The following is a 14,748-nucleotide window of genomic DNA, read 5'->3' on the forward strand; positions in this document are numbered from 1 at the left end:
TTATTATTATTATTATTATTATTATTATTATTATTATTATTATTATTATTATTATTATTACAATTATTATTATTATTATTATTATTATTATTATTATTATTATTATTATTATTATTATTATTATTATTATTATTATTATTATTACTAGTATTATTATTACTATTACTATTATTAATTAATTAATTAATTAATTAATCATTGATGTGACCATAATTAGTGCATATTTAGCCCCCGAATTAGTCTTGTTCCCATGCTTTTTAGTGCATATTTGGGTCATTTCTTATCTTTAGTTCTTTGTTTTGCATATTCTTTGAGATTTTGATCCCTTGGTAGGAAAGGAGTAAGAATCTTGCATTTTCATGGCAAAACGAGACTAAATTGATCGAATTCAATGACCGAGCATCAAGGAGAGACAAGATTAGAAGGCCTTTGTACATATTATAGTAGAAGAGCAATGTTGAGAAAGGATCCTTGAGTCCCCAAGGAAATCCCCAAGGAATTTATGAAGAAAAGGGAAGAAAAGAAGAAGATATGTTTCTGAGTGACAATCCGAGCGGATTGTCACCAATCCGTCCGTCCCACAGCTGCACAATCCGAGCGGCTTTGCTCTAATCCGCTCGGATTCCACCTCCACAATCCGACCGGATTCCCTTGAATCCGCTCGGATTCCAACGCCAGATTCTGCCCGTCCCGACCTTATTCCGCCTGGATTCGGCTCCAGCACGAATTCTCTTCTCCAAGCTACAAAGAAAGAAGCCCTTCTCTCGAAAACTACCGGCTCCTCCTTGCTCAATCTAAAAAGTGTAATTACTAGTTTAGCCCTTAGTTAACCCTAATGCATCCTCCCTAATTTCTACTATAAATACCCCATTAGTCTAATTAGAGGAGCATGTTCTTCTTATCAATAATTAGTGTAGTTAATATAAATCAAATCTCTCTTTAGTATTGTAATCAAGTATTAATCAAGTTTTAATCCAAGTTTTAGTTCTTTAATCTCTCTTTTGTTCATCCTTTATTTTGGGTAATTGAAGATTATTTGGGTTATTGTTGGGAGATTGACAACCTCTCAATCAAGCATTCAAGTACTTCTTTTATCTTTGCTTTATTATTGGAATCATTAGTAGGTATAATCTCTTAATCCCTTTTTAATTATTGTTAATTACTTTCATTTATTCATCATGATTCATATTGTTGGTATGATTGACAACCTTGCTAGCATGATCAACATGATAATGAGTGAGTAGTCTCTTAGCTAGGGTTAATGGGTGATTAGGGGAAACCAACATGGGGAATGATTCATGCTTAATTTAATATGCTTTCATGTTTTATTTGCTTGCTTGTTTTGATCTCAACTCATGCACATGTTATATTTGATGAAATGCTAAGCCTATGAATCCTTGCATTTACTATCATCTTCTATCTTTTCAATGAGACTTGTAAGACATAACCCAACTCGAGTCTCATTAGACCATTCATGTTGTTGAGTAGGGAAGATTAAGTCGACTTGTAGGTGTTGTACAATCTAATCGATTCGGCTCCGGGACCCAAACTTTCCTAGGATTGTAAGATATAACCCAACTCAATCCATCACAATAATAATTGCTTGCTTATAATTTGAGAACATGTTTGCATGATCATATCCCATGATTCCCCTATGATCCCATGACACCCTAGTGCCTTTAATCAATTGTTTACACCCCTTTAATTCATCTTGCTTGTTTATTTTCATTGCTATTTTAGTTTAGTGACCTTCTACATCAACCCAATTTGTGACACCCCTTAGACACCACTAGTTGCAATAGAAATCTCATTTCAATACCCGTCCCTTGGGATCCGACCTTTACTTGCCTCTTTACTAATTGTAGAGTTGTTTGTGAAGCTATAAATTGTGTTTTGATTCGACCGTGACCCAACGACCACATCTTAATTTGTGAACACGAAACGGACTCGCATCAAAAATGACGCCGTTGCCGGGGACGTTGTTTACTTGATTTAGATTTCTTTTTATTGTTATTAGTTGTGTCTTTCTTCGCCTTGGGGAAGTAAAACTCCTCAAGGTTTGTTCTAATTGTTTTCGAGTTGTTTGATATTTTGCATGTCTAGAAGGTTACAAGGTGATTTGTTACCTTTTGACCGTGAAATCGAAAGAACCTTGACGAACAATAGGAGACTTGTTAGGAGGAATTTAAGAGGTATTAGTGAAGTTGTTCAACCCACTAGTGAGTTTGTCAATCCTTTCGCAATAGAAGGAGTAGAAAACCCATTACACAATACCCCACAAAATCCACCTACAATGCCTAAATTCTCGTCACACTCCGTACCCACCGAGGAGAATCTACCAAATGGTACTCCTACACCGCAACATCTAACCGGAAATTTTATTGCCAAGTCCGCCTTCATCCAATTAGTTGAGAGGAGCCAATTTGGGAGGATGCCTAGTGAGGACCCTCATTCTCATATGGAAACCTTTTGCGACTATTGTGATGCAATCTCTCAAATGGGCGTGATTCAAGACCAAATTAGATGGGTATTATTTCCTTTTTCTTTAATCGGCACCGCGAAGCAATGGTTGAAGGGCCTTGATAAGGCCACCCTCGGAATAGATTCTTGGAAGAAGTTGGCTCTAGCTTTCTACAAAAAATTCTACCCACCGGAAAAGACTAACATGCTAAGAGCTCAAATTACGGGTTTTAAGCAAAGGGATGAAGAGTCTTTGTATGAAGCTTGGGAGCGGTTTAAGAGAATTTGTCGCTCATGTCCTCACCATGGACTTAGCGAATGGTTTTTGGTACAACAATTTTGGAATGGTTTATATGAAGATTCTAGGAACATTCTCAATATGGGATCAAATGGAATGTTCACCGAAGTTGATGACAATCAAACATGGAACAAGATTGAGGAAATGGCGGTCCATAACTCACAATATAGTAGACCTTGCAAGGCTACTAGAGGAGGAAAGCATGAAGTGGACTCCGTTACTCAATTGGGTGCTCAACTTAGTGCTCACATTGACACAATCAACTTGAAGTTTGAACAAGCTATGGCTAGACTTGAGGAAAACTCAAAATCATCAAAGCATCATGTTAATGCCATGACGGCATCCTCATCAATCCCAAGTGGGATATGTGAGAATTGTGGAACTTTGGGATATGACCAAGGTGAATGTAGGGGAAGAAATGAACAAGTGAATGCTTTCCAAGCATATAAGAGTGGTACCCCTTATTCCAACTTTTACAATGAAAACACCAAATTCCATCCAAATCTCTCATATAAAAGCCAAAATGTTCAAAAACCTCAAACAACATACACTCCACCACCCATGAGAAACCAAAATCAAAGACCCTTTTACAATCAAAACCAAGGTTACCAAAATCAAAATCCATACAATCACCAAAATGACCAAGGTTTCGATGTCCAAAAAGCGGTCCTCCAAATGCAAAAGAATCAACAAGAATTTTTCACTCAAATGCAAAAAGATAGCCAAGCAAAGGAAACCACCATCAACAACATTCTAGCTCACACCAAGATGTTGGAAACACAATTGACTCAACTAGCGTCTTCAAGCTCACAAAGACAAAAGGGGCAATTAACACCTTAAAGTAATCCCCCTAGACATGAAACGGTTAGTGCCATTCACTTGAGAAGTGGTACAAGGTATGAAGCACCGAAGAAGCAAGTTGAGGATGAAGTTGTGGAAGCTAGTGAAAAGGAAGAAATTGTGCAAAACTCCAAAGATGGAGAATCATCAAAAGAAGAAAGTTCAAAGAAAAATGAAGACAAGGCCAATGAGAAGGATCCCATTGTGATTAGAATCCCTTTTCCAAGTCGTCAAGCCAAGCCCAAATTTGATGATTAACTTGGAAAGTTCATGGAAATTGTGAAGAATTTGGAAGTCTCAATTCCTTTCACGGAATTAATCAATCACGTGCCGGCCTATGCAAAATACATGAAAGATATCCTCACAAAGAAGAAGTCAATCCGGAAACTTGAGACTATCGCCTTCACTAAGGTGAGTAGTGCAATACTTCAAGGGAGTTCACCTCCAAAGTTAAAGGATCCGGGAAGCTTCTCAATACCGTGTACCATTGGCGACACGACGATCAACAAAGCCTTATGTGATCTAGGGGCTAGTGTGAGTGTCATGCCGTACTCGGTGAGTAAAGGTTGGGGATGGGAGAGCTTAAATGCACCAACATCACACTCCAAATGGCCGATAGATCGACGAAGACACCGTTAGGGATATGGGAAGATGGCCCCGTGCGAATTGGGAAGTTTTTCATCCCGGTGGACTTTGTCATTGTTGATATGGAGGAAGATTCCAACATTCCAATCATCCTAGGAAGACCTTTCCTACACACCGCGGGTGCGGTGATTGATGTGAAACATGGTGAGGTCACTCTAGAAGTGGGAGATGAAAGCATAACTTTTAATCTTGACAAGACTATGAGAGCTCCTCGTTTGCATGAACCATGTTTCATGATTGATCATTATAGCCGAAAGGATGAAAGGAAGAAATCGGAACTCCAATGGAAGAAGAAAATTGAAGATGCTCCATTCAAAGAGCAAGTGAATTGTGACAAGGAGAGCTTGTAAAGGTCATCAAAATCAATCAAGGAAGAAGAGGATGGCCTCATTGGCCAAGAGAAGAAATTGGGAGAGTTGTCTCCATCTAAGCAAGAGATTTTCAATGATCAACTTAATGAAGTTTGTGGTCTTTGGGACGACGAATTTGAAGGGATTTTTAATCCCTACATTGGTAATGCCATCGATCAAGACCAACAACAAAGGCCAAGGTCTATTGAAGACCTCTACCATGATAATGAACAAGCCTTTGATTACTTCTTCAAGGTGTTGAGCAACATCAACAACACCTTGGACATGCCCCCTTGACATCTCATCAAGAATGAGAGTTTGGTGGAGTCCTCCCTAAACCACCACTTGTAAATATTTCTAACTCCCTAACTTATATTTCAATTCTTGTATTGCATTTTTTGTCATCTTTGGATTTTTATTTACCTTGATCAAAATAATTGTCATGTTTGAGAGAAGTGAGGGAGGGACTAACAATTTCAATTGATGTGTTGTGCTTTTAGCTTAGTGTGGGGATGACAATTGCCTAGGCTATCCATGCCTAGTAGTGCCCCCACAATGAAGAACACAAGACCTGAAGAAAGAATGGAAGAATGGTAAGGGAAATGCATTGTGCACGGATGGAACTGAATCCGTGTACACAGGGGAAGAATCCGAGCGGATTCCACTGAATCCGCCCGTCTTCAGTAATCCGAGCGTATTACAGAAAAGACGCCCGTCCTGAACTGAGCTGAATTTTGAAAATTTCTTGATCGTGATCAATCCGGGCGTCCTGAGCAGAAATCCGCCCGTCTTGAAGAATCCGCCCGTCTTGAAAGAAAGACGTCCGTCTTTGCAGCTGAGGAAAACAAGCAAAATTTTCTGGACTGAAATCCGTCCGTCTTCAGGCAAATCCGCCCGTCCCGTGTCAAGCAAATCCGAGCATCTTCATCAGAATCCGCCCGTCTTTAGGCGAGTTTTCTAAAGAGCAGAATCCGCACGGATTGGGCAGAATCCGCACGGATTGCCCCTGCAGATTCGAAAATTTCGGTCTCTTTAAAACCCCTCCCACCTTCATTCATTCATTCATTCATTCATTCATTCATTCATTCATTCATAAACACTACCCACAACATCAAAACCCTCATCCTCTCCATCACAAAAACAAAAACCCTCAACAACATTCACCAAAAACAAATCAAATCATCCCTCCAACAACAAATCAATCACTCCTTCTTCAATAAAAATCAAAACCAAGCACAAAATCTTCAACCTTTGAGTCGATTTTTTATTTCATAAAGGAAAAGCCTTTCACCTTCAAATCGATTTGGGTATACTACAAATTGAAGATTTTTCATTCTTTTCTTGGTTAGTTCATCAATGGCAACAAAGGCACCAAAGGCTAAGGCACTCTCACAAAGGCAAAAGGCTCTTCAAACAAAGAAAGCATTGGCTATGGTGGTAGCAACACCAAACTTGGAAGTGCAACAACAACAACAACCTTCTATGGGAGCAACAACACCTTCTACTCCGGAAATTGATCAACTTTTGCATTATCCGGAGGTAACTTTTATTTCCGATACCCATAGAAATACCTTTGTCAAGTTTGCTATGAAGTCATTACAATCCACCAAATTTATATGTGAAGATACCTTAGAAAAATTGGGTGTTCTTGAGCAAACTAGAGCCTTTTTCAATGCCATGGGGTTGAAGAAATTGTTTGAAACAAAGGAATTGACATACCCCTCCCTTACCTTGGAATTTTTGAGTTCCTTGAAAGTCACCAAAGTTGAGAATAGGGAGAATCTCGAGTTTCGTCTAGCTAATGTTAGTAGACGCATTACCTTTAGGGAATTGAGTGAAATTTTGGGTCTTAGTGATGAACCGCATTATTTTAAGAATTATGGAAAGTATGACCCCGAACCTCTTTGGGAGGCAATCTCCGGGAAGAAATTTGAGGATTTTCATGCGAGTCGTGCTCTTTTGGTCCACCATCCGGGCATAAGAGTATGGCACAAGGTCGTGGGTAACACCATAATTGCAAGGAAAGATACCAATCATTTCACCAAACTTGATTTTATTCTCCTTGAATCGGCTTTGAACATTGGAAGAGTACACACCAAGCCTTACAATTCTTTGAGGCTCTTGGTAGATAGATGGCTCAACATTGATTGTGGGAAGAAGGGCACAACCGTTATTGTCAATGGCGGCCTAGTCACTATCCTAGCTAAGCACTTTGATCCTAACTTCAATAAGGATAACAAGTACAAAGCAAAGGAGGGTGGCCATCTTGTTGATATGCATACTATGATACACAAGTTCAAGTGGATTGCCCATAACCCCCTTGACACTAAGTATGGATGGCTCACTAGTGAAGCTAGATCGTTCACCTTGCCTTCGAAGATTTGTCGTCTAAGCGTCCACCAGACCAATTATCTACTTCCCCTTTCTAAAGAGGCCGAGTATATTATTCAACAACAAAAGGGTGATCTTTAAATGCCCTCCTCTTCCATTGTCATACCACCTTACCCATTTGAGTATGAAGAGTTCAAGCCGGAAGGAGTTGAAGCTAGAAAAGACTATGTGACTCTTCTCATGGATGCAATGCACAAGCAAGCCTTTGAAGATCGGAAAAATGCTTACTTGGCTCAATATCCACCCCTCCTACACTTAGCTAGGTAAGGACTACTTGATCCATCTTGTCCTTTGCCTTGTTGGGCGGATAGAGAAGTCCTATTTCCGGGTGCATCTAGGGTCGTTTTGGGTGACAATGAGGTTGTTGGTAATGATGAAGAAGTTGATGACAACATTGATGAAGAAGCAAGTGAAGGAGAGAATGATGGTGAAGATGATGATGAGGAAGATGAGGAAGAAAGTGAAGAAGCAAATGACAAGGGAAGTGGCAATGTGGCCACTTCTAATGAGGAAAGTGATGGTGATAGCATGATGGAAGATTAGCAAGCCTTGGAGACTCCTACCCTCTCATGGTTTGTCTATTTCTCTCTTTGTTTTAAATATAATTTTGATCATTGTTGGAGTCGTCCTAGCACCATTAGAGGACTCACACCTCGGTACCATTGAGGTGTCCTTATTTTATTGTTCCCATTTTCAAAATCCAAAATGACAAATTAGTTTCATGCATAGCATAGTGTGTGCATGAACTACACCCATCCTTGGACATTAGCAATAGTGTCTCACTCGGTTTGGGGAAGTTAATGCATACACAACGGGAGGTAATCTAAATTATCCTCTCCGTCATAACAAAAACCATGCATCATGTAGTGTAGCTTAGTATAGATTGCATTTAGTATAGAAATCATGCATCATCTTTGCATAATTTCCATCATTTTGGCCATTGAGGACAATGCCCATATTAGTGTGGGGATAGGAATTCTAACATTTAACTCTTATTCAAAAATCCAAAAAATTGAAAAATCTCAAAAATCATAAAAATTTGAAAATTGAAAACCCAAAAACATGTTTATTTCTTTTTGTAGTCTTGTATATATTGTCTTGTATATATTGTGTTTATTCTATCCTTGTTTACATTGATTGACTACGTCACATCTGAGACATGAGGATATTGAAGACCGCATGGTATGATCTTTCCAATCTCCTTTTTCCTCTTTATGTTGATGACTATGTGGCTTTATTTTGATTAATGCGGTATAACAATGTGAACTTAGGACTTGCATTTAGTTTATATGACATATTAGTTGATAGAATCACTTGCATTAGGATGTTTATATTAGTTGCATCATGGCATGTAGTTGCACGTTAGAAATGTTTAGAAAAATGCCTATTTAGGAATTTTGACAAGAGCAACTAAGCCATTACAAATACTTGTTCAACTTAAGACTTCGCCTACTAGAATGGTTGTAAAACACCCTAGATAGTGTCATACTAGTGTCTTTTGACCCATGACCCAAAGCCTAGTCAAGGGTTTGCATGTAAGTCACCTATCCAACCCCGTGATGCGATGTGGACTTGGTTAACTTGTCTAGGTGACCTTGTTTGACCTTGTGGTAAGGCAACCCAAAAATATTTTCTATCAATAAGCTTGAAGTGCTCATTTCAAAGAAATGTTGTCATGTGGAAGTAATGTAATGCCAAGGAAACCTCAAATGTTATGAATTGTTGAAAGTTGAGAAATTTAAGTTGTTTTGATGGAGGCGTACCACTTCGATGTGCTTTGGTGCGGGATCCATTGAATTGGGCCCCCATACGGTTGTGAATTCGGCCGCCTAGAGACATAGTGACTATCACCCCGAAAAGCTATTGTCTAGAGGTTAACCGGTTGCCTAATAAGCGATTGGCGAAAGCAAAGGACACTAGCCCGGAAGGGAAAAACCCCATCTTAAATTTTTGAAATGTGAAAGTGAAATGAGGTCAATTTTGAATACTAGTCATATCCACCCGTTGTGAATAAAGATTTGAGCATTTCATTCTCAAAAAGCCTTTTGCCAAGCCACTTGGTCGAGTTTGGGACGATCCATGACCTTTACTTTTGTAGAGAATTCGAGACTTGTCATGTCATATGCTACTAGCATCATAGGGATCATCATTCCACCACCATCCGATCGCTCTTGACGAAAGCATTTGGAAATTGAGGACGAAAGTAGTCTAGTTTAACACCATTTGGAGGTGATTTAGTGCCATCCTCTTAGACTTAGTAATTTGTTGAACTAGTATTTGTGAAGGATTACATGCTCTTAAATTTGTTCCTCTTTAGTGCCTCCGCCACTTGATGAGGAAGTGGCTATTCTTTTTGTAGATGCATCCGTTATGTGTTTTTGTGTGCTTAATGTTTGGATGTGTCGCCATTTTGGCAAGACCCACCCTGCCTTGCAAGAAGGCATCCTACCTTATGGTTGTCTTGTTGTGAGTTGAAGGGGCGGAGTGAGACCCGCTAATTGTCTCATATCGGCTATATTATTAGGATAGGTTAGTATTGGTCCTAGTCTTTGTCACCTATTTACTCGGGACGAGCAAAGGTTCGGTTTGGGGATATTTGATGTGACCATAATTAGCGCATATTTAGCCCCCGAATTAGCCTTGTTCCCATGCTTTTTAGTGCATATTTGGGTCATTTCTTATCTTTAGTTCTTTGTTTTGCATATTCTTTGAGATTTTGATCCCTTGGTAGGAAAGGAGTAAGAATCTTGCATTTTCATGGCAAAACGAGACTAAATTGATCGAATTCAATGACCGAGCATCAAGGAGAGACAAGATTAGAAGGCCTTTGTACATATTATAGTAGAAGAGCAATGTTGAGAAAGGATCCTTGAGTCCCCAAGGAAATCCCCAAGGAATTTATGAAGAAAAGGGAAGAAAAGAAGAAGATATGTTGCTGAGTGACAATCCGAGCGGATTGTCACCAATCCGTCCGTCCCACAGCTGCACAATCCGAGCGGCTTTGCTCTAATCCGCTCGGATTCCACCTCCACAATCCGACCGGATTCCCTTGAATCCGCTCGGATTCCAACGCCAGATTCCGCCCGTCCCGACCTTATTCCGCCCGGATTCGGCTCCAGCACGATTTCTCTTCTCCAAGCTACAAAGAAAGAAGCCCTTCTCTCGAAAACTACCGGCTCCTCCTTGCTCAATCTAAAAAGTGTAATTACTAGTTTAGCCCTTAGTTAACCCTAACGCATCCTCCCTAATTTCTACTATAAATACCCCATTAGTCTAATTAGAGGAGCATGTTCTTCTTATCAATAATTAGTGTAGTTAATATAAATCAAATCTCTCTTTAGTATTGTAATCAAGTATTAATCAAGTTTTAATCCAAGTTTTAGTTCTTTAATCTCTCTTTTGTTCATCCTTTATTTTGGGTAATTGAAGATTATTTGGGTTATTGTTGGGAGATTGACAACCTCTCAATCAAGCATTCAAGTACTTCTTTTATCTTTGCTTTATTATTGGAATCATTAGTAGGTATAATCTCTTAATCCCTTTTTAATTATTGTTAATTACTTTCATTTATTCATCATGTTTCATATTGTTGGTATGATTGACAACCTTGCTAGCATGATCAACATGATAATGAGTGAGTAGTCTCTTAGCTAGGGTTAATGGCTGATTAGGGGAAACCAACATGGGGAATGATTCATGCTTAATTTAATATGCTTTCATGTTTTATTTGCTTGCTTGTTTTGATCTCAACTCATGCACATGTTATATTTGATGAAATGCTAAGCCTATGAATCCTTGCATTTACTATCATCTTCTATCTTTTCAATGAGACTTGTAAGACATAACCCAACTCGAGTCTCATTAGACCATTCATGTTGTTGAGTAGGGAAGATTAAGTCGACTTGTAGGTGTTGTACAATCTAATCGATTCGGGACCCAAACTTTCCTAGGATTGTAAGATATAACCCAACTCAATCCATCACAATAATAATTGCTTGCTTATAATTTGAGAACATGTTTGTATGATCATATCCCATGATTCCCCTATGATCCCATGACACCCTAGTGCCTTTAATCAATTGTTTACACCCCTTTAATTCATCTTGCTTGTTTATTTTCATTGCTATTTTAGTTTAGTGACCTTCTCCATCAACCCAATTTGTGACACCCCTTAGACACCACTAGTTGCAATAGAAATCTCATTTCAATACCCGTCCCTTGGGATCCGACCTTTACTTGCCTCTTTACTAATTGTAGAGTTGTTTGTGAAGCTATAAATTGTGATTTGATTCGACCGTGACCCAACGACCACATCTTAATTTGTGAACACGAAACGGACTCGCATCAATCATCCTCGTTATTGTTATTGTAATGAATATTATAGTTATTAAAATCAATAATATTCATATTAATATAATCATTACTATTACTAATATTAATATTAATATGAATATTAATATTAATTAATAATAATATTATTAATAACATTGTTAATTTTAATTTTAATATTACTATTATTAATACCTAATTGTTTTCTCATATACGAATTTTACTCTTTCACATACACTTTTTCCATAAACTTTCTATTTTGTACCATTTTCACCCAAAACTGAACCAAATGAACTCTTAAATTAATATTTTGAGAAAATTGTTGATTACAGCCTTTTAAAAATCACTTTTTGAAAATTACAGCCTTATATAATTTTTTTTGAAAATTACATCCAAAATATTACTTTTCTTCTAAAATTGCACCAATTTGAGGTTTTTGTTGATTTTTGATGATGTTTTTATGATGTATCCTTAATTATTTGAGAGCCTACTTACCCAGATTTCTTACCTCTCCTTGACACAAACCAATTAATCACCCCAAACATCATAAAAACATCTTTAAAATTCACCGAAAACCTCAAGTTGGTGCAATTTTAGAAGAAAAGTAATATTTTGGATGTAATTTTCAAAAAAAATTATATAAGGCTGTAATTTTCAAAAAGTGATTTTTAAAAGGTTGTAATCAACAATTTTCTCTAATATTTTTCCTAAAACTTAATTTAATTGCTCAAATGACATAAAACAAAAAAGATGGATTATAATTTACCAATTAATAAATTAATTTACTTGTTTATCATTTATTAATATTATTTGTTGAGTTTTAACTAATAAATCCAATTTTATTTTTTTTGTTAAGGATTAAAAATTTATTTAATTAATTAAATTGGGATCGTTGATGGTTCGTAGTGGCTACCTAATCATTCAAATTAGGATGATACACGACTAGACTTTGGACAATAATATAGCAAATCGGCGCTCCATTATTTCATCTAATTAGTTTGATGGTGAATTGTGGTTCGTGGTGGCTACCTAGTTAATAACTCAAATTAGTATAATTACTAGGGTTAATATTATTATTACTTATGTTCTTTTTATTATTATAATAATAATAATAATAATAATAATAATAACAACAACAACAACAACAACAACAACAACAACAACAACAACAACAACAACAACAACAACAACAACAACAACAACAACAACAACAACAACAACAACAACAACAACAACAACAACTGATTCTGAGGCATCGTATTATCCCCAATATTACTAGGAATAAGATTCTTCTTCTTAGGAACCTCCTTACTAGGAATCGTAGTCTCCTTATTCTGAGGCAATGTATTATCCCCAATCGGATTAGTCGGTGCAGAAGGGATTCCAGAATCTTCCGAAGAAGATGAAGAAGCAGGTGGTACAACAGTAATACTTCGTGTCCCTGAAGAGCCGATAGGTTGTTGAGGACATATTGCTTGCGGCGGCTGGCCGATAGTTTTTTTTTTTTTTTTTTTTTTTTTTTTTTTTTTGCAAGAAGGTTATACTCATTTATATTCATCCTCAATGGGGAAAATAAACGAGAAAAATCTTACAAAAAGCAAAACTCCACCAAAACACAACTAGGAAATAAAACAACTAGACTAATGAGACAGATTCAATCCAACTACGAAGCTTGATATCACTACTACCAGCAAGACGAGTTCTTAAAATCCACTGGAGCTGAGTGGCAACCTGAACTGGGTTTCTATTGCAACCCTTGAAGACCCGATTGTTTCTCTCCTCCCAAATTGCAAAAACCATACCAGCCAAACTACAAGTCATGAGGGTAGTCTTTCATTTGGGCGTGCTAGCAGGAGCTTGTACAGCCAGTTCTTGAGATCAAAAGAAGACCAAGAGCTAGGGAATCCAAGCCACGGAAGCATCAGCCGACGAACATGCTGAGAATACTGGCAATGAAAAAACAGGTGCCTATGAGATTCTGACGCACACTTGCACAAACAACACCAATTTACAAGGGGATAGCCTCTAAAGCTAATCCTGTCCACAGTAGACAGCACTTTTTGAACAGCTTGAAAGGTACAAACACGATGCTTGGGAAGGATCTCAGAGCAAGATAAGACTCTAGTCCAACCAAGCTTCTGGTGCTTAGTTCTAAAGATATCATACGCCCTTCTTACAAGGAAATGACCCCGCAAAACACAGGAATTGAGTACGGACTGAGCATCAGCAGAATTTCCAGCAATGGCAAGCAAGCAATCCCTGGTTTTTAGAATAGCTCTCCAACTTCCAGCATGATGAGGTTTACTGCAGGTTACCCAGATGGAAGAACCCATCATGTTGTAATCTCTAGACCACTTGTCCCAAATCCCCTCCCTGTTCTGGGTTAATAACCAAATCCACCGACTGAGTAAAGCTTTATTCCAACTCAGAAGTTCCTTAATATTGAAGCCACCTTCAGACCAAGGCGAGCAAATAGATTTCCAACTTTGAAAGATCATTTTCCTTTTACCATTAGGAATGCCCCAGAAGTAGTTCTTACACAGTTCATTAACCAATTTAGCAACAATCTTAGGAAGAAGGAGAGCAGAGCACCAGCAGTTCTCAAGACCAAACAAGACAGAGGTAATGAGCTGGAGCTTACCAGCATAGGAGAGAAGATTCCCAGTCTAGTGATGTATAGAAGACTGAATCCTATCCATCATGGATTTGAACATATTAGGAGCCAGCTTCCCAGGATTAAGAGTGACCCCCGGATATCTAAAAGGGAATCGCTCCTCAGAATAGCCAGTAAGGTCACCAATTTGCTTCCTAATAGCTTCATCCACCCCACCAAAATAGATGCTTGTTTTAGCTGGGTTAGCATGAAGTCCAGAAATCCTAGCAAAGTCAGAAAGACACTGTGACACAGCAGCAACTGAAGGAACGTCACCCCGCACAAAGACCATTAAGTCATCAATAAAAATCAGATGATTAAGTCTGAGTTTAGCACATTTAGGATGAGATGATACTTGGGGAAGAAGGTGGAGTCCCGCAGTTGTCTAGAAAGAATTTCCTTACTAAGAACAAAAAGGTATGGGGAAAGGGGGTCCCCTTGCCTAACCCCAGACTTGCCAGGAAAGAAGCCACTTATTGAACCATTAACTTTCAGAGAAAACCAAGTTGAAGTGATGCAACCAAGAACCCATTGAACAAATTTAGGAGGAAAGGCCAAACCGTGCAACATCTGTCTAATGAAATCCCATTGAAGAGAATCAAACGCTTTTCTAATGTCCACCTTGGCCGATAGTTTTATTATTATTATTATTATTATTATTATTATTATTATGATTACTATTATTATTATTATTATTATTATTATTATTATTATTATAATTATAATTACTATTATTATAATTATTATTACTAGTATTATTATTACTATTATTATTATTAATA

The 14,748-nt window shown here is 37.8% G+C and overlaps 1 protein-coding gene and 1 non-coding gene across 2 annotated transcripts; both read right to left on the bottom strand.

The window, feature by feature from the left end:
- Positions 1–2,665: 2,665 nt before the first annotated feature.
- LOC141618965 (small nucleolar RNA R71) lies at positions 2,666–2,772 on the bottom strand. The gene has a single exon (XR_012531548.1). It is a non-coding gene; the product is annotated as a small nucleolar RNA R71 (small nucleolar RNA).
- Positions 2,773–13,130: 10,358 nt separating this feature from the next.
- LOC141656392 (uncharacterized) lies at positions 13,131–14,258 on the bottom strand. The gene is made up of 2 exons (XM_074463264.1): positions 14,061–14,258; positions 13,131–13,979 (listed from the first exon to the last, which is right to left on the bottom strand). Exons 1-2 carry the CDS (start codon positions 14,256–14,258, stop codon positions 13,131–13,133), a joined length of 1,047 nt encoding a protein of 348 aa, XP_074319365.1.
- Positions 14,259–14,748: the final 490 nt, after the last annotated feature.

The sequence above is a fragment of the Silene latifolia genome, chromosome 1, assembly GCF_048544455.1.
Source record: "Silene latifolia isolate original U9 population chromosome 1, ASM4854445v1, whole genome shotgun sequence".
NCBI lineage: Eukaryota > Viridiplantae > Streptophyta > Magnoliopsida > Caryophyllales > Caryophyllaceae > Silene > Silene latifolia.

Bases quoted from the DNA above. Each gene is read 5' to 3' on its own strand.
- LOC141656392 (XM_074463264.1), bottom strand. From the start codon at position 14,258: ATGGTCTTTGTGCGGGGTGACGTTCCTTCAGTTGCTGCTGTGTCACAG. The intron at 13,980-14,060 runs GTCACTCTTAAT...ATACATCACTAG, and splicing joins TCCCTTTTAGATATCCGGGG to ACTGGGAATCTTCTCTCCTA.